At 49.7% G+C, this 24,260-nt stretch overlaps 1 protein-coding gene across 5 annotated transcripts in view; it reads left to right on the top strand.

The window, feature by feature from the left end:
* The window catches only part of TBCD (tubulin folding cofactor D), a 177,676-nt gene that overhangs the window by 102,044 nt on the left and 51,372 nt on the right, over positions 1 to 24,260 (top strand). For 3 of the 5 annotated variants that reach the window (XR_016389022.1, XM_022589215.3, XM_030762081.2), the window contains exons 15-18: positions 8,090 to 8,147; positions 12,991 to 13,020; positions 17,243 to 17,328; positions 23,909 to 23,989. Coding sequence is in view for 4 of the 5 variants with exons in the window: in XM_022589215.3 (XP_022444923.1) it covers positions 8,090 to 8,147; positions 12,991 to 13,020; positions 17,243 to 17,328; positions 23,909 to 23,989 (255 nt within the window). In the remaining variant the exon portion in view is untranslated. The remainder of the gene's footprint in view (positions 1 to 8,089; positions 8,148 to 12,990; positions 13,021 to 17,242; positions 17,329 to 23,908; positions 23,990 to 24,260) is intronic. The other 2 variants (XM_089901471.1, XM_089901470.1) reach the window with 2 other exon arrangements.

Here is a 24,260-nt window from a genome sequence, read left to right as displayed (position 1 = left end):
CCGGGCTGCCTGTGCCTTTGTCCCTTGTTCCTGCCCTCGGGCGTGCGTTCCCCACTCTCTCATTGCTCTGCAAACGTGAGATCGTTTGCTGTTCAATGCAGCTTCAGGGAAGGCGCTGCCTACTGCTTTCTTGTTCTGCTCCTCCGCTTTTTGGAAGTTGCTTCTGTAACTAGAGAATGAAAGCAAAAACGTGTATTTTGCTCGTTGTTTACATCAGCAGTCACAGGATGATGAACCCTTAGTTGGGCGCTGTCTCACTCAGTGTCACGGCTTCCCACTCCTCCAAGGACGCTTGCCTGGAGCTAAGCCAGACCTGGCTCTGCAAATGCCACACTGCCTCTGCCAGAAGCAGATGTGGGGGAATCTGGCTCCAAATGGTCATTCCCATTTCAGAGTTAAATCATCCCGACAAGGCTTCTTTTTTCAGTTTAACCTTTGTGGCTGAGAGCTTGGAAGGTTGCAGGAACCTGGGCCCCTGCTTTCTCCAGGGGCTCTCTTTGGTTCAGCCCACTGGGAGAAGCATTGCCAAGGGCTGAAGGGTCAGTAGAGGCATTGGGCCCAGAGGTGGGCAGCCACCACTCACCACGTCCTCTGCTTCGGGGAGAAGCTTCTCATTGCCCCGTAGGTGAGAACGTCAGAGTCACAAGACCTCGTCACCAACTTGGAGAGAAATAGGGTCCTGAGTCCTGCTGTCCCTGCTGGCATACGTGGGCCAGAGAGCAGGGTTCTGTGCAGGCCCTGGGCTTGGGAAGGGAGCCTCTTTCACCCCAAAGCAGATGCCATTGCAATGCTAATCTCAGCAGTGGTTTTGTAATGCAGAGTACCAGCGAGTGAGCAGAAGTGCTGGTAGATGTTGAGCCTGGCCCTTGCTCACATGGCATGACTGTCAGTGTGGATTCCTGGCTTGGGCGGCCCTTCACATACTCCTGTCCAATTTTCCTGGAGGCTGAAGGGGCACCGGCACATCTTACTTCAGGGTGATGCCCCGTTATTCAGAAAAGGAAAGACCCCCTTTGGTGAGAGGGTTACTTCCTGGAGCTGGTGCCTGTTGGGAGAGGGCTTTGAAGAGACCAGCGACCCCGCTGGGTGGAGGCCTGTGCAGCCCACCTGTTGGACGAGGGTGATGCAGGTCTGCTTGCAGCTGAGGGGTGGGCTGAGCCCTACTGTGGGGCCCCCGAGGGAACTGGAATGTGGGGGGGACAGAGTGCAGGTGGGTGGTTAGGACACCGAGCTTTCTGAGCTGGGACTCATTTTAAATAGGGACAGATCACAGCTGTGTGTACTGGTGGCAGCGTCCGTCCGCAGAAACTCATGTGGTTCACCTGGGGCCTTTGATCTCCGTGGAGGCTGAATTTCCCTGACGTCTTGGATACGCCCAAGCAATCACTGATGAGTTCACATACGCTGAAACCACCAGCTTGCAGGGGAGCCCAGAGACTCCTGCTTCACAGCCCTCCTAATTTACCCTGGAGTTAGTGCCTCATGGAGTTTCTGCTCAGAAAGGCCCCTCTTGTCCCCTTCCCCTGTGCCCATCCCAGGACTGGATCAGCAAGTGCCCGTTGGAGCCATGCCCGGCAGCTTCCTCAGTCCAGTTTGGCAGGTTCCGAGGGAGCCTGTGCTCCAGCCTTTCCTGGTCCATCTAGACAGCAGGCCCGGGGGGTGGAGCGGGCAGGCGGGCGGGCTGGAGGGTGAGTCACAGTGCCAGGTGAGTCTGCAGGACGCTGCTGGCGCTCGCTTCCCTGCCCCAGGAGTATCGGTTGGGGTGTGTCCTTTGAGATCAGCCTCCCTTGGTTTGTAATAAGTGACCACATTTTAATTGTCAGCTTTTAAGCCTGTTCATCCTGACTCATGACAAAATCTTGATATCTTTATACTTTCACAAACTCATCAGTAGATCCTGCAAAAGCAGACAGTTGCGATCAAACTGTAATTCTGTAAATGAACTAGAAACATCTGATGAAAAGAATCAGGTGGTGGTAATAATGGGCAGGGCTGGGCTCAGCCCATACAGAGGAAGAGGTCAGAGTGTGGCCGGCCACCAGCTCAGTGAGCCGTGCAGGGAAGGAACGCTCACCTTCCTAAAGGAACTGCTCGGGCCTGCTCCCCTTCCTAAAGGAACCTGAGGAACTGTTTTCCCCCTCACCTGTGAATATGTGCTTACCCTCTCTGTTTTGTAAATACCAAAAAGGAAGTTTTTAGGTCATTTTAATCATGGTTTGAATTAGTGTTGGTCGATTTTGAAAACCTGTATTTGCTAAGCGTTATATTCAGATACAATAAGAGATGGAATAATTATTTTGTGGATAAGTACATAGGGCTTCCTGAAAAGCCAGGTGTAATTTAGGGAGAAAGAAACACATAAAATTAAAATGGTAGAGGATGGTTGTGCATTATCTAGAAAGTACCATCTCACCAGTAATCAAAAGCTAATTTGCAAGAAAAGGAAAAAAGATCCCTGTTGCCAGCATGTGTGTTGGTTGTCACCTTCTAGCGATTTCCTCACCTGAAACTCTTTTGTAAGCCAAGCTCCTGTTGACATCAACCCTGCAGGGCCCCTCCCGCACCAGGGGCAGTGCCCGACTCAGCCTCGCGGAGCGAGCTGGGCGAGCAGGGCAGCGTGGGCAGTGCCTGGGGATTGGCTCCCAGATCTCTTCCTCGAGGGCAAGATTGTTCTGAAAAATCAGGAAATGGCAAGCATTGCTCAAAGCTACGTCTTGTTCCCACTCAGCGTTTCTTGATGACAGACTCCAGGGGGAAGATAACCTTCCTGTTTTTCGAGAAAAGTTAAGTGGCAATTATTGACCAGAGTGTTCCCCCCCTGTCCACCTGGTAGGTCTCCCCTCAGACTCCATTTTAGCTCTGCTGCGAATGAAAAGCACTTTAAAGACGTCTTGTGTTTCGCCGTTGTGTCAGCTTTGATTCTTCTGATTTAGAGAAAGCCACAGGTGCGTCTTGTAATTTTTTTTTTTTTTTTTTTTGCGGTACGCGGGCCTCTTACCGTTGTGGCCTCTCCCGTTGTGGAGCACAGGCTCCGTACGCGCAGGCTCAGCGGCCATGGCTCACGGGCCCAGCCGCTCCGCGGCATGCGGGATCCTCCCGGACCGGGGCACGAACCCGTGTCCCCTGCATCGGCAGGCGGACTCTCAACCACTGCGCCACCAGGGAAGCCCACGTCTTGTAATTTATTCCAAAACCAATGTGACTTGAAACCTTTAGACAACACGCATGGGTAAGAAATTATTAGTCTGATATTTAAAAAAGTTTTTGACTTTGAAGTGACAAGATTACTGTTACTTAAGGTAAAAAGTATATTTTGTATTTTATTGCTACAAAATATTACACAAACTAACAACAATTGAGTTCGGGGTGAGATCTGCTTTTTGCTGTACCTGCTAAAACCAGGTGCCTGGAGCTCGGAGCAGGTCCAGGCACGCAGCTCCCCTGACTCGGACAAGAAAGAAAGTCCCTTTCTGTTTGACACAGACCATCTTTCTGTGTTGGGAAATCCTGGTGAAGTACTACTTGAACTCTCCCAGCGAAAGCAAACAGGTGAAGATACCTGAGAGTGTTCCAGCCCCAGTGGCTGTGGTCGGTGTGGTCCTTGCTGGCTACAGTCTGGCCCCTGCACCTCTCTCTGAAATTCTAAGTGAAAGCACATGACTCATGCTCAGCCCCATCCTGCTGAGGAAAACTTCACAGCACATGGGACATGGGGGCCCTGGGGGAGCTCTCATGTTGATATTTAACCAATATTGTCATACCTGCTTTTATTTGAAACATGCTAGTATTTCTAGATAAGCCAGTTTTGTTCTGAAAGTGTGAAATTAGAGTAATTTTCAAAATTGAGTCCAAATCAGAACAGTATTTAAAACCTGTTGCATTCATAGATATACACACAGTGGATTTGTTGAATTAACTTAAGTCTATATTTGACTAAGAGCTGTGCTTTTTAAGTGGTTTTGTTATATTTGTCCTACTGTGTCCTGTGAAGTTTGGTAAAATATGGATAAAGCAGCCAGTATTTGAAGCCATTTACTTGTGAATGCAGAAACAACCTGATGGAGGCGGCTGGGCCTGTCTCTAGTGCCCCAGGGTCAGGTTCTCAGGCTGTAGCCAACGCAAGCCCTTCAGAAGCTGGCCTTCGGACGAGCCTCACCCTGCGTGTCTGAGTCGGTGGCCTGGCCCTGTGGCCCTTGTGAGCTCGGGGTCTGCTCCTGTGACCACAGGCAGGGTGTGTTCACCGTGACGGGACAGGAGGCTTGCGCCCAGAGGCAGACCACTGAGTGCCATTCAGGGGGGTTTCTGCCGGGCTCCCACGACACACAGTCTCTCCAGGAATCATTGCTGTGTGGCAAGTGACCACAGGGACCGAGCCAAGTGGGCTGGACCTTGCCACGGGGGCGCGGGAGGCCCACAGACCTACCTCAGGCCGAACACAGAGAGGGGCTGCAGGAGAACGTAAGCGGCGTCACCTGTGGTGGGGACGTCCGAGCTTGGCCTGGGCCCCGTCACTGCCAGGTAACTATGGGGGAGCGTGAGCTGGAAGAGTGAAGGAGGTAGAGCCCCTTCCCTGCAGCTGCCGACTGAGGTTCAGGGGAGGGGCTGGAAGGAGGTAGCACACACGACAAAGCTGGGAAGGACCCTTCGGCACAGGAGTTCGTTAATGTTTTGGCTCAGTCACAGCGTAAGCGGACAGACTTGAAGCCGTGCTGTCTCCGTTTGGCCCCACAGAGCAGGCCCCGCAGGCTGACCTGCACGGCGCGGCGGTGGCACAGAGTGGAACTTGGACTTGGCTCAGTGGTCTCGGCTGCACCAAGGAGCTAGGTTGAAGTTGGGCCCAGCCTGCCCCGGGCAGGGCCAGAGTGTCCACAGCTGGGAGGCCTGGTGGTCAGAGCAGTTCGATGCATAACTTAGTAGTGACCTTACAGGGGTTATGGTAGCCTGTAGGGTTAGGATGGCAGGTGATTTTAAGTTTCTTCTCTACGTTTTTTCCATTCTCTCCTCATTAATCAGTGTTCCATAATTAAAAAATTGTAATTTAGGATAAATAGATTGACAGGAAATTTCAAGAATTCCGTGTAAAATGTGGACTTTTGGTATAGAGGCATTATAGATATGTCAACATTTTTCTGGTGTCAGATGTTAAAGGAAAGCAGAAATTCTTGGTTAGTATCTTTTCCTAGAATACATATGATCTTATGGAGTTTTTCAAAAGGCTCTTATTGGGACTTCCCTGGTGGCACAGTGGTTAAGACTCTGTGCTCCCAACGCAGGGGGCCTGGCTTCGATCCCTGATTGGGGAGCTAGATTCCACACGCATGCTGCAACTAAGAGTTCGCATGCCATGCAACCTGACAACTAAGGAGCCCGCCTGCCACAGCTAAGACCCAGCACAACCAAATAAATAAATAAATATTAATAAAAAACAAAAGTAAAGAAGGCTCTAAACTGATATGCAAATATAATACTTAACTTTCCATCAATGATGAGAATACATTTAGAATAAAACACCAAACATGTTTTTGTTAAGAACAGTAGTGTGTATACGTTAATCCCAAACTCCTGATTTATCCCTCCCCGCCTTTCCCCTTTGGTAACCATAAGTTTGTTTTTTATGTCTGTGGGTCTATTTCTCTTTTGTATGTAAGTTCACTAGTATCATTTTTTTTTAGATTGCACATATAAGCAATATCATATATTTGTTTTTAGCTTACTTTGTATGGTAATCTCTAGGTCCATCCATGTTGCTGCAAAATGGCATTATACACACTACTATATATAAAATAAACAGCAAGAACCTACTGTATAGCACAGAGAACTATACTCAATATTTTTTAATAACCTGTAAGGGAAGAGAATCTGGAAAAGAATAGACACACACACACACACACACACGTATAACTGAATCACTTTACACCTGAAAGTAACACATTATAAATCAACTGTATACTTCAATTAAAAAAAAAAGAACAGTAGTTGTGTGATTTTTGGTTATCGAAAGATCACAGTATTAAATGTCTTGATCAGTTTAATGATTTCTAAGATTTTGTTAACAAAAAAATTATGATGTTGAAATGGAATCGATTAATCTTTAACTGGTCCTGCTAAAGTTGATGAATTTCCTTTAGTGTTAAGCCCAGTATTTTTTAAAAATCTCATTTTGGCTGTAGTTTATAATATAATAAAGAGTTGAGAGAGGAAAAGGGAATAACTTTCTGTTAATAGAGTTTTGCTGAAATTAATTTCAGCTTCAACTAGTAAAAGGACCCCGAATACTAACACTGGATCTTGAAAAGTCTTCAGATATTTAGTGGCTTTTCAAAAAAACTTTAAATTTTGAACTAACTTCAGGCTTAAAGAAGAATTGCAAAAATAATAGACGTTCCCATAAAAGCCCTTCACCAGCTTCCCTGAATATCGACCTCTTACAAAGGGCACCGAGGAATGAGCGTTGTGTGGGGCCAGTGGTTAAACTGCAGCTGCTCTTTGGTGATGTGCCTGCTGTCTTGGTGTCACATTTGGGGTGCGTCCCAAACTCACTGTGCCAGTTGAGGTCTGTAAAGTGACTTTTTAAAAAAATAAATAATAAACATTTTTGGGGTACTTTGAGACTCTGTAACTATCCAGTTTTCACACCCAGCACCCATCGGGTACTGCGCTAGGCTAGCAATGGTGGTTCTTTCATAGGAAAACATGTCTCCTCTGCCTTTTGCTCCTTTGTTTACTTATGTCATTGTGGACCATGGGTTGTCTTCTAGCACTGTTGGTTATTTTCTTGCTCAGATTGTTCTGCCTTTGGCTGTTGGGAGCAATTTCACGTTGGCTTCTGTGCCCTGTGTTCCCTGACCCCTTGCGCCTTTGTTTTTAATGGTTTCTCAATTTCTAGCATGACAGGATGCCCCAGGCTTTTCTTTTTCCCTCAACCCAGCCCTGGAGTCAACCACCTCCAGGAGTCTGTGTTCCTCATAGTGGAGAGTAGTATTTAGAATCCAGGACCTGGATTCCACTCCCATTCCCACGGTGTTATCCTTTGTACCTCTGGCCTGGCCAACTGCGTGGACACCTGCGATTCCAGCCCAGCGCCGGGTCCCCTGGCCTCCTGTGAGCAGTGCTGCTTCATCCTGGCTCCCTCCTCTGCGGCATCCACATGCAGTTGTTTCAGAACTGCTAACCCTCCCCCGTGAGAAACACACCCGCCCCGGAGGAGAGAGTTCCTGTGTCTCCTCCCCGTCCATCGAGTGTAGTGTCTCTGTAACACAGGCACATTTCCTCTGCTGTTGCAGGATCCCACTTCCTATAGTTTCTTTTTAATTTGCATTCAGGAAAATTCACTGTTTGTCGTGAACAGTTCTGTGGGTTTTGACAGATTTGTAAGGTTGGGTTCTACAACTTCAGTACCAAACAGAATGGCTGTCGGGTGGGAGGGCAGCACCCCTTTCAGGTGATCTCTGTGTGTCTGAATAACCCTTTTTCAAACATTTCCTCTGTGGGCTGATAGGAGATGCAAATTTACAAGTCACACTTAGAAACAGCACTTTGTCCCCACATTGTTTTCTGTTGTTGCCAAAGCCGACTGGGCACTTAAGTACCTTCTGGTTTTTCCCCGATGGTTGAGGGTGATCACGTAGTGAAGGGAGGTTTCAGTGAAGCTGGTGGACAGTGTGAGCCTGGGGGCTTCCTTCTTGTGGAGCTCGGTTGTGGTTTGGCTTGTGGGGGTAGGGCCATCAGAGCTGCTTTCTGTGCTTGCCTACAGTTTCTGGGGAGATGCAGGACTCATCGCTCCTGCTGGCCTCCTGGGCCCCGCTGGCTGCCCACGTGTTTCTCTGTTTGTACCTGTCATCCTGCCCTGACCCTGCCGTCCTCGTCCTGCCCCGTGAGGCCCGTACACGAGGCCACCCTCCCTGTGACTTCTGCTGGCTCTCATGAAGCTGGGGTTGGCCACCCTCGCTGCCCCATGAGCGTCTCTTTAGCCAAGGCCCCCGAGCCACAGACGGGCTTGTGGGCATGTGGAGGAGGGAGACTATGGGGTCAGCGTCCCAGGCGCCTGTGCAGATTCCCTTTCATTAATCGCCTTCCCTTTTTCTCACAGCGCACTGGTGATCGCTGCCGTGTTTGACCGAGATGTAAACTGCAGGAGAGCAGCCTCTGTAAGTTTTCCTGTCCTGTTCCTTTTCTTGAGGGTGTGGGTGGCTCTGATCTGTGACCGGCTCCCCGGAGAGGCTGTGGTCACCGGCTTGTGAAGCAGGAGGGACGCCCAGGGGATGGGGGCCCATGGAGGGTGGCTCCCACTCCCTCTGGGTCCCAGCCGAGGAGTGGGCTATAGCCCGTGGAGGGTGGGTCAGGATGGGTTGCCCCCGTCCAGGTGGGGATGGAGAGGGGGCCTGGAGGGTCCACAGCTCAGGAGTGGGCAAGTGTGCACAGTGGGTGCTGCTGTCTGTTTGACGAGTGAGTGTCTGGCCAGGGATCAGCATTGCAGCCTCCCTTTTTGGTTGGTGGGGTGACACGGAAGCGCAGCCTCCATCCTCAGAGGCAGGGGCTCCATCAGGTCACAGAGCCCCCTGCTCCCTTGCAGCTGTTGATGGCCTGCCTGCTCTCTGTTCCCTGAATTACATGGGGTCCTTGAAACTTTCTGGTTTCAAGAAAAGTTTCCCAGGAAAGCTCAGGACCTCATCTGTGTCCTGCGGTTTCTCTTCTTTTGCCTTGAGCATCAGTAGGAAGCCTGGTGATTCTTTGAGAAGTCTTCACGTTTGTGCCCTGATATTTACCCTCAGGCAGTAATTGTAAGACTCATTGAAATACAGTAAGAATCGTTTGTTAAATCTGTCCTTAAAAATTACCTTTTGGGGAATTCCCTGGTGGTCCAGTGGTTAGGACTTCGTGCTTCCACTGCAGGGGGCCCGGGGTTCCATCCCTGGTCGGGGACATAAGATCCCACAAGCAGCACAGTGTGGCCTAAAAAAAAAATTATATTTATATTTTCTTTTCTGTTTATTGGAACCTAAGAGCTAATTTTGGAAGCAATAATAAAATCAAAGCACTGATACTTTTTACCCTAGGGAAGAGGTGAAATAAAACGACAGAAATAATTTTTTTTTCAAGTTAAAATTAAAATCCTTTAAAATCAGCAGAAATTCTTTGCATTAAACACCACCTAAGTGACCCCTGCTTACCTAGTGGTGCAAGGCTAAAGCAGTGAAAGGTGCTTTTGTTCGAAGCTCATTTGAAAATGTCAGGATCAAGTCCCTTATTATTGGGGATGAAATTTCTCTCACTGCAAAGCTGCTTCCTCGTGAAGACGTGTTTCGTCCTTTTTGGCTCCTGTTTGTGCTCACGTTTTGTGCTCTCCTTGGGAGCCCGCCCAGCAACCTCGGGCCTCTTTCCCCAGCGCCCGGGAGGTGGGAGCTCAGTGAGGGTGGTGAGCTGTCTTCTCTCTCCGTCCTGTGCCCTGGGGGCACCACCTCTCCGGGTTGTCAGGTGCCGGGAGGCTCTCACCACCACCAGCAGCCCTGGGAGGATGGCCTTCCCGTCATACTTGGGTGTCTCGGAGAGTGACAGACTGGAGGCCCACCCGGTTAATCACGGTGAATATATTTATGAATTTGTGAAAAGATGTCCCATTAAGTGGTTGTTCAGTGCTAGTTGTTGTACATGTTAGAAAGTGCCCAACAGGCCCCCAAATGTGTCTCCCCAGCGGCCACTGGCTTCTGGCGGCAGGTTCAGGAGGAGGGAATGGGGCCAGGGAGCCACACTTCTCTTAACCTTAGATGTCCTTGAAGCCTGGGTGTAGCTACGAGTCCCAGTCTTTTTCTTTGGACGCCGAATTGCATGTTTAGTACTAAACCCCGTATTATTTTTTGATGTGATACATGTGGACTCACACGGTGTGACCTTTGGGACTGCCTTTCCTGCAGCACAATTCCCAGGGTCCATCGAGGCTGTGGCGGTACTGGCAGCCCCTCCTTCCTGCCCTTCCCTGGCCGAGTCACGTCCCCTGGCTAGCTGTGCCACAGCTGCCTGAATTGTTCATGTATTGTAGGGTCTCTGGGTTGTTTCTGGTTTGGGACCATTAAGAATTAAGCTGCTGTAAACATTCATGGACAGGTTTTTGTGTGAACACAATTTCTCTTTCTCTGGGATAAATGCCAAGAATACAATTTTGGGGTCATATGGTAGTTGCATGGTTAGTTCTGTAGGAGAGGGCCCTGCTGTTTTCCAGAGGGGCTGCACCATTGTACCTTCCCTCCATCATTCTGTCAGTGATCAGTTTTTCTGTGGCCTCACCAGCATTTGTACCTTCCCTCCATCATTCTGTCAGTGATCAATTTTTTCTATGGCCTCACCAGCATTTGTACCTTCCCTCCATCATTCTGTCAGCGATCAGTTTTTCTGTGGCCTCACCAGCATTTGTACCTTCCCTCCATCATTCTGTCAGCGATCAGTTTTTCTATGGCCTCACCAGCATTTGTACCTTCCCTCCATCATTCTGTCAGCGATCAGTTTTTCTGTGGCCTCACCAGCATTTGTACCTTCCCTCCATCATTCTGTCAGCGATCAGTTTTTCTGTGGCCTCACCAGCATTTGGTGGTGTCGTTATTTCTGCGTTAGTTGCTCTGATTAGGTGTGTGACGATAGCTCATTGTGGCTTCAACTTGCATTTCTCTGATGGCGATGCTAGTGATGATGAGCAAGTTTCCATGTGATATTTACCACCTGTATCCTCTTTGGTGACGTGCCTGTTTAAGTTGTTGGGGAGGGGGAAATTCCTCCCCCCACACCAGTCCTTCTTGGTGGATTTTGGCTGGTCTAGTAATTAAATTGACACGAGACAGATTAACAGGAGAAAAAGAAACAAGGTAATTCGTATACACGGAGGTCTCATAAAAATGGGACCACAAAGTGACCAAAGCAGGCTGTTTCTATATCATTTTCAGACAAACAGTTATTTGTGAAGATTTAACAAAGAGGCTCATGAAGAAGTGACAAGGTTTATTTCCGTAACTGGTGATGAGGACGCTTTCTCTCCTCCTGGAATGCGGAGGGTACCTTCACATCGGAGATTTATTCCTGCTTTCCCAGTCAGAGTGTTTTTAATATCATTTTTCTCCTACTGGCCGTTTCTCAAGTAACTTTAATTCAAAATATCAATATGTGGCTTGGGTGGCCTGCCCTGAGCCCCAGCAAAGTCTTCTGCCCCTTTTTTCATGGGGTTGTTTGTTTTTATTGTTGAGTTTAGGAGTCTTTTCTTTCTTGGGTGAGTGGTTTGTAGGTTCTTCCTTCCAGTCTGTGGGTTGTCTGCCCATCCTCTTTTACAAGGTCTTTCATGAGAACAAGAGTTTTTTAAATTTTGATGAGATCCAACCTACCAGTTTTTTCTTTTATGGGTCATGTTTCTGGTGTCAAGTCTGAGAATCTGAGAATTCGTTGCTTACCTCTCTATCCTAAAGTTTTCTCTGTTCTGTCCCATCGATCTGTGTCTGTCTTTTTGTCTGGGTTACCATGGCTCTCTAGTAACCCTAATACTGGGTAGAGCCATTCCTCCCATTTCTTTTTTTTCAACATTGTGTCACCATCTTAGGACTTGTGCTTTTTCATGTAAATCTCATATTATTTTTTACCTTTTAAATGATGTCACCAGAATAGTAAATGTGTTCCTAAATATCGCATGTTACGTAAATTGGCATTGTATCTTTTTTCCATTGCCTTTTGGTTGGTTTCATTTTTGCTTTAAAATTTTCTTTAATGAATTTATTGCAAAAGGTGCAAAATGGTACATAGCAAAAGTCAAGTCTCCCTGCTGTCAGTGTGAAAGCTGCATGAGGGCCCTTGGGGAGGTGCCAGTCCAGCTGTGCCTCCCCAGGGCCACCAAGTGTGAGGTCTTGGAGACGACCAAGTTTCTGGTTTTCTCTGTTACCTGCCAGAGGTGTCGGGTGCACATTTAAACATCACGTGGGGGTCTTTGTGTTCCGTTGTCTTGATTCCTTGTGCACAACTGCATGTGCTCCTTCCAGAGCCCCGCAGGGGATGATGAAGTTGAAGCTGAAATGAAAGCCCTAGAGGTTACGACCTCATTTCCAGGAAGCTCCTGCCCCAGGCATTGGGGCTGCGTCTGCAGGCAGGGTCACCCCTCCCAGGTGCTCCCTGAAGCCACCAGTCACCTGCCCTCTGTCCTCTGACCTGTCTCTCTGGTGGATGGTGCGTGGCGATGAGGTTGCATTGTGTGCAGCTGCACGCCTTGGGCGTTTACTAGCTGGTGGCAAGAAGGTCCGCCTAAGGATGCCTCATTCTAAGGTAATGTTTTGATCTTGTGAACAGCCCAGCTCTGGGCCTGTGAGCAGGACGTGGAGCATGTCCGTGGCAGGTCCTGGGGAAGGCAGCATGGCGAGACCCGGCACTCAGGGTCACTGTCCTGTGAGCTGTCCTCATACATCCCCAGGAAAATGATTTGTGTTTTGGGTTTTTAGTTAACCAAACAGATATGACTCTATTCTTTTTTTTTTTTTTTTGCGGTATGCGGGCCTCTCACTGCTGTGACCTCTCCCGTTGCGCAGCACAGGCTCTGGACGCGCAGGCCCAGTGGCCATGGCTCACGGGCCCAGCCACTCCGCGGCATGTGGGATCTTCCCGGACCGGGGCACGAACCCGTGTCCCCTGCATCGGCAGGCAGACTCTCAACCACTGCGCCACCAGGGAAGCCCATGACTCTATTCTTATTTTTGTATCTAAGACCTTGAATTAGGCTTTGGTGTGAAGCTCAGCATTGGGCCGCTAAGCTGATTTTATAAAATTCTTAAATCATGGTTTTAAAGCACACCAGGATGTAAAATCAGAAAGATAAACCACCCTTGAGGCTCTGAGTGGCCAGCAGTGAGGATCTTTATTTAAAAAACAGTCATGGCTCATTTGTCCTGCACTGGATTTGCTGTGCGTCCATCACTCATGTCCAGCGAGTGCACACCTAACTCACTGCTGTGTTTGTGCTTCTCTTCCCAGGCTGCTTTCCAGGAGAACGTGGGAAGACAGGTATGGCTGTTTTCAAAAATCTCCATTCCTAAAACTTCCTGTAAACGTAGAAGTAGAAATAGTAAAGCTACAAATGTGGGTAAAGAATTTACGTAGAATAAGCTAGTACTTCACACTGTGACTTCCGGTCGCAGATTCACTCATAATGTGACTCAGGTGAGTGTTGACACAAGTTTTAAACAGTTGTTGTTTTACGGGAAACTTGAATGTGTAAGTAATTTTCACACACGTCAGAAATCAGTGCCTTGTGCATTGCCGGGGGCCTTCTGATGTCAGCAGTTGCCCATGGGTGCTGGAGGGGTGTGGGCAGAGGAGCCTGGCAGGGCAGGGGCAGAGACGTGACCCCTGCCTGTCCCACGTGTGGAAGGAGCCAGCTTCTGCCTGCCAGCCGCCCCATGGCCCCTCCTGACTTGACATCGTGCCCCCGGCCCTGAACCTCTTATTGCGGTCAGCCTGGGCTGGGAGGTGTGGCCTTTATCCCCAAGTCATTCATACTGTGTGTGACGATGACCACCCTGGGACACGTGGCCAGTCTGGCAGCAAATGAGCCGTCTCAAGGGTCAGTTTCCCATGGCCAGGGGAGCCCAGGAGAGAGGTCTGAGCTATGCTCAGAAGGGCTCCAGGAGAGAGATCTGGGCTGGAGGTGAGTGCATTGTGGGCCTGGGGATCAGCAGGTGATACTGGGGACAAGTGGTGACGGGCCTTGAGGGGCAGAGGTCAGGCTGCAGGACCAAGGGGAGCCCACGCAGAGTGGCTGCTCAGCAGGTGGGAGGACGGGAGAGGTGGGCGTGCACAAGAGGGAAGGCTTGGACAAACACGGGATTCCAAGACTCCTGCCTGGACGTCTGCGAGAAAGCGTGCATGCAGGGACTGTCCCCTTGGATGCCCTTGAGTCTGTCAGGGTTCCCATAGCGGGGCCGGCCTTGCTGTTGAACTGGGGCCTGCGTTCCCAGTGCTGCGTCCACTTGCCCTTCCTGGGCCGCCAAAGGCCAGGGAGAGGGGGTGATGCTGCAGCTGTGGCTTCCACAGAGGTGTCGTTTGGGGCACGGTGGGAAGTTCTCCCGGAAGTGTGGGCTGCTGGGTGAGGCACCTCCATCCACATGGCATGGGTGTTGGCGAGGGGTCCCCCAGCACTCAGGGTGGAGCAGAGAGAGGAGCCAGCGGGGCTTCAGGCTGGACCAGGTCTGTGGAGGGCGGCCGACCTGCTGACCTTCCATCAAAGGCGACAGAGCAGCCAAGGGGCGGAGAGGAGGGAGGCTTAGCTGGAGGTTCTGCAGCCTGTGCTGTGAGCTGTGAGCGTGTGTGTGGGAGGGGCTGGGGCCTTGAGATGAGGTGTCCAGTTCTGAATGCAACGTTAAGGCTAAACTGATGCCAAGATGGGTCCAAACGAAGTCTCGGATTCCACAGTCCATTGCCAAAGACAGAGGGAACCAAATCACTCCTCTTGAACTTGAATTCGTGCTACCTTGAAATTGTTGGGGTGCTGCCTCATTCTGCGGGTGTGCTTGTCTGTGGAAGGAGCCCAGTAAGGTCACAGCCTTTCTTCCATGGCTGGGAGGTGACTGAGACCCAGTATCCTTGGGTGTCCCTTAGTCCTGAATACCTGGAGCCCTGAAAACTTAGAAGAAAGCTGGTCACTAGACAGAGATGCCAACCTCGGGCGGCGACAGGCTTCGCTGTGTCAGGGCAGCAAGTACTGCCCGCAGGACGAGGGAGGCTGACAGGGAGAAATGTGGGGTTGTCGAGGGGCCCGCAGGCCAAGATCTGGGCCTGCAGAGGAGGGCGGGGCTGTGATCAAGAAGGGAACTGCTGGAGGCTGAGCTAGGGGAGACTGGGTACCCTGAAAGTCAGAGCCCAGGAGAAGAGGTGTCTCCCGCCCACCTCCAGCCCCCACGGCACCCCTGTCGGCAGAGCCCCAGGTTCCAGAAGACACCAGGGCGGTCAGGAGCTGGGCAGTACTGCTCCCTGCGCAGTCGGAGCGTGGGGGCCACTCAGGTTGGGGGGTCCATCAGGGAATGAAGGTGAGCAGCTAGGGTCCTTGTGCCCTTACCCTCCTTGTCTCCCCGTGCACTGGTGTTTATGGTAAAACCGGCCTGCGCAGTCCAGGGGAAGCCATGCCGATGTTTAAGAGGTGCGTACTGTGGGCCTGCACTCAGTGGCATCCTTCTGCTGCTTGACAGGAACGAGGAGGAGAAGGATGTGAACCTGCCAAAGGAAATGGGGGCGTGGGAGGGGAGTGTGGAGAGGGCACATGCGTTCCCAGACATGGGGCGAGGCTCTTAGCGGCCATGTGTGATGGACTTGCTGAGGGCATGGAGCGGAAGTGAGGGGCAGCAGGGGGCGTGTTTGTCCACGGCCCTGGGGTGGGATGTCCTCCGGGCTCCTGGGTGCAAGCACAGACCCTGTCTTTGGCCACCTTCAGCGACGGGGGAATTTGCAGGACGAATTTGGTGGGGGCGCCCATCTCTCCGTCCAGGCTCACCTCTGCCCACTGGGGACTCAGGCCTGAGCGAGGGGTCCTGAGTCTCCACTCCCAGCTCCCAGAGAAACCTTGGGAGGGATTTGCTGGAACACAGCCCTCTCTGTCCGTTCTGTCCCTCCTTGCAGGGATGAGCTGTCTGGACAGAGATGTGACACTTCGGCATGCAGTGGCCGGACCAAGAAGATCTTGGGGTGTCAGGAGGCATCTGAACGTTGCCCAGGGGGCGGCAGGCTTGGGTGGTGGAGCAGAGGGCACCACCTCCTCCTGCAGCCACAGTGGCCTTTATCTGACTCGGCCTCAGGCTGGTCTGGGGTGGACTGGAGTCCAGCAGGAGTCAGCCTGGCGTGCGGTTGCCTCTTGGGTGGTGGGGGGCCATCCCCTGCACTGAGCTGTGTTGGGAGACTGATTGGCTTTTAGGTTCGCTTGGGAACCAAACCTCTGATTCTGACATTGTGTCCGTGACGAACATGCTGGGGTCCGTTGACAATTTGGGGTCGGATCCCAAGTTCTTCATATGCGGGGCTCCCTCGAGACGGTGTGGGAGGTTAGCAGTCAGTGGGTCCGTAGTCTACGGCTTGCTCAGAGTGGGGAAGGGCTCTGGGGACCCAGGCCTCACCACACCCTCCTATGGTTGGTGACAGCAAGGCATTCACTCCTTGGTCGAAAGTTTGTCATTTATGTCCTTTTAGAAAACTATTTGGGGACTTCCCTGGTGGTGCAGAGGTTAAGAATCCGCCTGCCAATGCAGGGAACAAGGGTTCGAGTCCTGGTCTGGGAAGATCCCACATGCCGTGGAGCAGCTAAATCCGTGCGCCACAACTACTGAGCCTGTGCTCTACAGCCCGCAAGCCACAACTACTGAAGCCCATGTGCCCTGTAGCCCACGCGCCACAACTATTGAGCCTACACACTCTAGGGACCATGCTCCGCAACAAGAGAAGCCACCGCAATGAGAAACCCATGCACCGCAATGAAGAGTAGCCCCTGCTCGCCGCAGCTAGAGAAAGCCCACACGCAGCAACGAAGACCCAACGCAGCCAAAAAAAAAAACACCTATTTGTCTTGTTTTCAGATTTTCAAGTATTGTTACCAGAGAGTGGTATCAATAATAACTTGCAGACTTCGGGGTGGGGCCTGGACCTAGGCTGGGAGTGTGTCCCTGGGTGTGTTAAGGGGGGCTGTCCCCAACTCCCCAACCCCCTGTTTCAGAGTCTGGTCCTGGGTGTTGGCTGTCAGGCCCCCACATGGGGCCTCCCAGTCGTCGTCTTGTTCATTCTTCTGCCAGCCATGGGGGGTGGGCTCTTGTCCAGGATTCATAGCCCAGGCAGGCGCCGGCCCTTCTGAGGGGACGCTGGGGTCCTTCTGGCCGCCGGGGCATGGGTTGAATGAAATCAGAAGCTTTAATTCTGCCGAAACCCGATGTCTTTTTATGGTGTGTGGTTTAAAGAAAGGGCTCTTACAACATTTTAAAGTTGAAATGCTTGAATTGTTAGGAAAAAAATTTTTAAGTGGTTCAAATAATTTTAGCACAGTGTCCAGCCTTGGAGAGGCAGTAAAGTTACCTGACTTGGAAGTCCTTGGTTGAGTTCGGTTAAGTGGTGTGTAGTTTTAGCTTTCAGTTTATATCATGTTTCTTTGTTCATAAAAGTAACATGTGGATTTGATTATCAAACTTTGAAAATGCCTTTACTCAATAAAATAATTTTTGTCTCTTTTTTTTCCACTTTATTTTTTCATTAGGGCACTTTCCCTCATGGGATTGATATTTTGACCACAGCTGACTACTTTACTGTTGGTAACAGATCTAACTGTTTCCTGGTTATAAGGTAAGTTTTAATATTCATCATAAAATATAATGATTTCTTTGAGTCACAGATCGGTTTCCACCATTTGGTTTCTTCAGCCTGGAAGGTTCGCTAAGGGTAAATTTATGTGTGGAAAGTTAAAAAAGGAATTGAAAACTTTTGAAACTTTTGTTTCAGATTGATTGGACAGAGTGCATAGTGTATGATTCTGTTTACATAAAACTTTGCAAAATGCAAATGAATCCAAAGGGACAGTAGCAGGTCAGGGGTGGCCTGGAGAAGGGGAGTGCAGGGTCTGGTCCTGAGAAGGGTGCTCATTTCTTAAAGAGGTATTAAAGAGTTTCAAGAACAGTGCTGTGGTGATTATTTTTCTCTTAAACCAGCCTGTTTTGTTGAGAGCTTGGTCTTTTACAGAGAATAGCCACAAGCCAAAACTGGGCATTGCTTTCTATATGGCCGCTGCTCCACTGGGGAGTTTCTCAGAATGAATTCTTAGATTGGTAGTGACTGTCCTTCTTTTTCTGTTTCAATAAAGTAGTGTTTCCCAAGTTGGAGTTATCTCTAGCCTGTTTATGAGATGAGTAAGAAAGAGGTATTTGAGAAATCAGGTCAAGGAATAAATATTTAACATCCCTAACTGTGGTTTGCAGAAATCACATCAAAACTTAATTTAAGTAAGTGAGTAGTGGGGCAGTGAGCCCACATGTCTTAGTTAACTCCTTGCAACACTAATACAAGATGGGCATGATTTTATGAAGTGACTTATTTGCCTTAAATCGGGAGAGGAAACACGCCGGTGCTTTTTAAAATTGTTAACTAGTATGGGCCTTATGGGTAGATTCCCTAATACCCCTGCTGTGCAGACCATGCAGAAACTACATTTCTCCATAACCAGCATGGACAGATTTTTTTTTAATGTGGCATTTGGCCTCCTTCCCAGAAACAATCTTTGACCAAACACACTGTATTTTTAGCATCCTTTTGACCTTTCCTCAACATTTAATGGTCTTCTGTGCCTTATCAGTTCTTTCCTATTTTAATTCTGTTTCCTTTGATTGTTAATATTTGAACATATATTTTACATGGGGAATCTCTTACCTTTGCCTGAGTTTCATGGGTAAAAGAACTCGTAGTTTTTGGCCTTGGCATGCTTTTCTTGTGGCTGAGGTCTCTGAGCTGGTCTGCGTTTCATAGATGGGCTGGCTCAGGGTCTGTCTTCCACAGAAGGTTCTGCACACTTCTGTGGATGAGAGGCAGTCTGTGAGGAGGGGTCCAGCAGTCATGGGGAACAGGGTCTGTAGCTGTACCCCATCACCACAGGGCGCTTGGGGGAGCTCTTCCCTTGCCCCAAGGCAGGGCCGACACCCGGGGTCCTGCTGTCAGCCTGGACGGCAGGGCAGAGGGGAGGGGGGCACGTGGCAGAGGGAACTGTGCCCAGGGAGCCTGGTGTGGGGTAGGGGACAGCCCTGCAGGGAAGGGTCCAGAGTCAGCCGGGGGTGGTGGGGCTTCTGAGCCAGAGTGGGGCCTTGGGTTGTCCTGAGGTCAGGGAACCAGGTTTGACGGTCAGATCTGCATTTTGAATATACCACTGTGACTGCGTTTTGGTAACTGGAAGCAAGGAGACAGGGCCCCCTTACACGGTAGGGGATGATCAGAGGGTGGTCAGGGCCCCTCACAAGGTGTGAGACATGGTCAGGGGACAGCTAGGGCACAGGGTTGGGTCCTCTGGCGAGAGTGGGTGTGGTCAGGAGAGTGGAGGTGTTGGGGTGCACCATGAGGGAGGAAACGCCTGTGAGTTTTGGGGAAGGTCCGGAGCTCAGATTCACTGAGCACGTGGGGCTCACAGCACATCTGAGTGGACGCGTGGGCCGATGTGCGGATGATTCTCCTGGAGACGGGCGTGTGCGACACACGGATGGGAATTGAAACATGGATGAAGACCATCAGGTGGGGGGGACCAGCATCGTCTTACCTCTGCTTTTGCCTCAGAGCTTTGTCACGGTGCTGGTGACACATGGGAAATTGCACGTATTTAATGTGTAGGTTCTGATCAGTGTTGACGGGCACAGAGCTTTGTCACCACAGTGCAGATAGAGACCCGTCTCCACAGGATTTCTGGGCGCCCCTTCTCCAGGCACTGGTCTGTTCCTGTCACTCTGGGTCGTTGGGTGAATGGAGTCGTGTGGTGTGGGCTCTGGGTGCTGTTCTGGCCGCGTGCGCTCTGCCTGCTCTCTCGGATGTGTCCTCCCTGTGTGAGTGCCCACGCGTTCCTAGTTCCCTCGTGTGATGAACCACGTTTTCCCCTGTGAGGGACGTCTAGGGGTTTCCAGGTTAGGGCTTCGATCACCTTCGTGTGCACGTCTGTCTCTGGGCAGGTGCTTTCCTTTATCTGGTTAAACACCTGGGAGTGAAGTGGCTGGATCCTGATTGTTATAAGGAACTGCCAGGTGGCTTTCCAGAGTGGCTGCATCATTTTACCCTGTCCTTGCTAGCCCTTGGTGTGGTCAGTGTTTTTAATCGTAGCCATTCTGATGGATGTGCAGGAGGAGCTCGTTAATTTGTGTGTTCCTAACAACTAATGACGTTGAGCATCTTTTCACGGGCTTATTGGACAAATCTTTTGCCTGTTTATCTATTGGGTTGGTTGTTTTCTCCTTACTGAGACTTTTGAGAATTCTTCCTATGCTCTGGATACAAATCCTTTCTCAGGTGCATGATCTGCAGATGTTTTCTCCTGGTCCGTGACTTGTTCTTTCAGCGTCCTGTGTATTCCTAAGACAAAACCCGTTGTTAAAAATTAGCTTTATTTTTGTTCTCCTATTTCATTACATATGATTTACATACAGTAAAGTTCACTAATTTAAAATGTGGGTTTTGGCAGATGTGTAACCACTGCTGCAGTCAACACAGGGAATGTTTCTGTCGCTCCAGAAAGTTCCCTCATGCCCTGGCCCTGACAGCCTCTGAGCTGCCTTCTGTCACTGGAGTTGACCTTTTCTAGAACTTTAGGACAGTCCCGTGGCATGCGGGCTCCTGTCACTGTATGTCATCATTCATCCATGCTGCTCAGTAGCGGTCCACCGCGTGGACCGCAGCTTGTCTCGCTCTCACCAGCTGGTGGTCATCCGGGCCCCTTGGCTTTGGATGTATGCATATGGGTGGTGGTTCTATTTGCCCAGCTGTTTTCTGCTGTGACTTAACGAGCAGTCGTGAGCAATTTTTATTGGTTTGTCTTCTTGCAATTGTAAATTTCCTTAACAGATTGCTGGCACCACAACACTGCATCCTTCTAGAGAAGCATTTTGTCACATTTTGCTTTCTAGTAGTTTGCTTTCCAGTCATTTTGCACGTTCCTGTCCCATGAGTTCTTCAAACTAAGGAAACCTCAGAGTGAACTTTCTCTCTTATTTCCTAACTCGGTGAACAGCATGCCATCCACATCATCAATTCAGTTTTGCTTCTCCTTCTCTCATTCCCCACGTCCGGTTGGTGACCTAGTTCTGTCACTCTTGCATCCCTATCAGCCCTCAAACGTTCACTCTGCTTGTCCGGTTAGCTGTCACCGTAGCCCAGCTCTCACTGTCCTGTACACTTGCAGAGCCTCCACGACCCCACCCCCGTCACTTGTCTGAGTGCAGAACGGAGCGCTTTCTCTTTGTCACACCACCACCCTGCCTCCCGGCCCCCAGCAGGCCATGCATCCTCCTTGGCTCACCTCCCCCAGTCCTCCGCCCTGTGGTGGACGCCCCTCTTGGTTTGCACCTGGCCGCTGTGCAGACTGAGTGCTCAGTAAGTGCTGAGCGCTGCCTGGGCTGGCAGTGCCAGCCGTGCATCTTCTCCAAGGTCAGCCGCTAGTTGGTGCCAAAGCTTGGACTAGAACTCAGGTGTCCGACCTCTGTTTAGTGTTTTTTCTTTGAGGCCACTGTTTTCTCTGCCTGCGTCTCTGGAAGCTTTGGAGGCTCAGGATGCTGGCCTGGGGTGGGTCTATCTGTTGGGTGGGCCAGGGGCCTGTAGGTTACGTGGGGCCAGGAATTGTGTCTTGCCTCCATTTCTGACAGCTTCAGCAGCTTCTCTGCTGTCCTCACTTTTCTGTTTTCTTCTTTTGACTCTCTCTCAAGCGGTTTCATCATCTTTAGGGGGCTCTCAGTCCACCTCGCTGCTGGTGAAGCCTCTGCTTTTCTTCCTGTCACGCCCAGAGCAAAGATTTTCCCCGACTCGACTCTCCCAGACCTCACACCTTGTAGCACACGCATGCCCACCCAGCGCCCCTGTTCATGCTGTGCACATGCAGTGTGCCCTCACAGGATTTGGGTAAAATCCTGATTCTCCCTTCTTGGCCTTCTGTGCCATCCACTCTGTCTCTCAGCCTCCGTGTAACACGTGGGTGGTGGTCAGGTCCACGGTGGGGTTATGTGGATGGTGTGGCAGGTTCAGACAATATTTGTAAGCAATTGGGTGTCTTAGAGGCATGAAGTATAAAAGTGCATATTTTGGAATAAGTGATCCATGTCCGTGGTATAAAATTCAGAAGGTGCAGGGGGTATTTAGGGAAAACCAGTGTATCTCACCTCTCCTTCCAGGCACCTGGTTCTACCCTGGGGCTCCCTGTTGGCCCCAGTTCCTTGTGTCTTCTAGAGAGATTTGGTTCATATCATGCCTGTGGGTGTGTCGACTTCCTTCTGCCCACGTTGAGCGGTGGCACACAGTGCACAAGGTTGGAACCCCTGAAGTGCTCATCTTCAGAGGCTCGGTCAAGTACAGGCACACCTTGGGGATATTGTGGGTTCGGGGCCAGACCACTGTAATAAAGCGAGTATCACGTTAAAGTGAGTTGCACGAATTTTTTGGTTTCCCAGTGCGTATGAGAGTTATCTTAACACTGTACTGTAGTCTGTTAGGTGTGCAATAGCATTATGTCTAAAAAAACAATGTACATGCCTTAATTTAAAAATGCTTTATTGCTCAGCAGTGCTAACCATCATCTGAGCCTTCAGCGAGTCACAGTAGTAACATGAGAGATCACTGTTCACATATCACCATAACACATACAATAATAATATCGAAAAAGTTTGAAGTGTTGCAGAAATTACCAGAATGTGACACAGACACAAAGCAAGCAAATGCTGCTGGAAAATGGTGCTGACACGCTCGATGCAGTGTTGCCACAAATCATCAATTTGTAAAATATGCAGCATCTGTGAAGCGCAGTAAAACGAGGTCTGCCTGCGGTAATAAGGATGAGCTCTTAGCAGTAAGGAGGCAGCTAGCTCTGTGTGTCCTGTTACAATACAGCAGAACGCACACGCCGTACGCTGCCTGTGACGTCCTGCGTCTTGGAGAGCCTTCCATATCTGGACATGGAGTGTGACCTGTAGATCTCCCTTCCTGGCCATTGGCTTCTGTCCAGTCTTTTGCTGTTATAAACGATGTGAAGTGAATATTCTTGTATATATCACTTCTCACCTGTGTGCTTATATCTGAGTGAATTAACAGAAGTGGGATTGCTAGACCAAAGGGCATTACATTTTCAATTTCCTGGGCAGTGCCACTTGCTGTCTCTAGAGGCTGTGCCAAGACGCTGTCCCCAGCAGTGTCTCTGTACGCTTCTAGAGCCTTCCAGCAGCAGCTGTCAACCCCTCTGGCTTTGGCAGTTTGACAGATGGACAAAAGTTTCCTTTCCATTTCCCAGTGAATGAGGCTGAATGTTTGAGCTGCATCTTCTTTCTTTTCTGTAAACTTTAATGATTTTTCTACTAGGTGATGGCATTTTCTTATTGATTTGGAAGAACTCCATTATACAGAAGGCTCTTGTTTGTGATAGCAGTTGCAGATGTTTTTGATTTTGTTTATGGTGTGTTTTTCCTGATAGCATTTTTCTCTTTTGGTTGAGTGTTTGAATGTACCGGTCTCTTCTTTTTTGGCTTCTGGGTTTTGAGTCTTAATTAGAAAGGCCTGTCCCACTTGGAGATTATTTTTTTTAATTCTCCTGTGGTATTTTCAGGGGATGGAACTCTTACTCTTAAGGCATAATTATGCTCCATCAGCTGCCCTCGTAGGAAGCGTACAGTTCAGCGAGTGCCGGCAGCATGCACACCTGGGTGACCAGCGCCGTCACTGAGATATGGAGGGCTCAGCACCTCGGCTCCGGGAGCCGCCCGTAGCTCGCTGATGCCTTTTGTAGAATGTCACACGAGTGGAGTCAGAAAGGATGGACCCCTGCGCCTGGCTCCTTTCTCTCAGCGCAGTGGTTTCTGAGAGTCATGCTTGTTGTGTGTGTCGGTAGCTTGTTCCCCTTTGTTGTTGAGCTGTCTTGAGTCTGTGGCTGTTCCGCAGCTTATCTGTTAGTCCATCTGTTATAGACATTTAGGTTGTTTTGGGCTCCGATGAATGAAGCTGCTTAAACATTTGTTTAGAAGTCTTTTTGTGGATGTATGTATCTTCATTTCTTTTGGATACATACTTATAAGGGGATTTCTGTCTATTTACAAGAAACTGCCGAACTGGTTTTGAAAGCGGTCATACCGTTTTACGTTCTCGTAAGTTGTGTGTGAGTTCCTGTTCCTCCACATTCTCATCATCTCTGAATATTGTTTTTTTCCAGCACGTTTATTGCCGGCTTTCCTGAATACACACAACCAATGATAGACCACCTGGTTACCATGAAGATAAACCATTGGGATGGGTAGGTTTTGTGTTTTTGTGTTTGCCTAATTAGCTTATCTGTCAAATAAGAATTCTTATTTTTTCCCAAAGGAGAGATTAAATTGAGCTCGTAAGCCTTGAGTATATTGTCTAATTGTAGATTCCTTTTTTTTCAGTTTATATACATATATACATATATTTTACCATTTGAACTTTTTATTTTATGTTGGAGTATAGCTGATTAACAATGTGGTAGTTCAGGTGCACAGCAGAGCGACTCAGCCATACATAACCATGTATGCGTTCTCCTC

The sequence above is a fragment of the Delphinapterus leucas genome, chromosome 19 (genome assembly GCF_059928025.1).
Source record: "Delphinapterus leucas isolate spDelLeu-1000000601 "Yukka" chromosome 19, BTC_Dleu_Yukka2, whole genome shotgun sequence".
NCBI classification, from domain to species: domain Eukaryota; kingdom Metazoa; phylum Chordata; class Mammalia; order Artiodactyla; family Monodontidae; genus Delphinapterus; species Delphinapterus leucas.
Note: the sequence above shows the minus strand (reverse complement) of the source record. Positions and strands in the feature narration are given on the sequence as shown.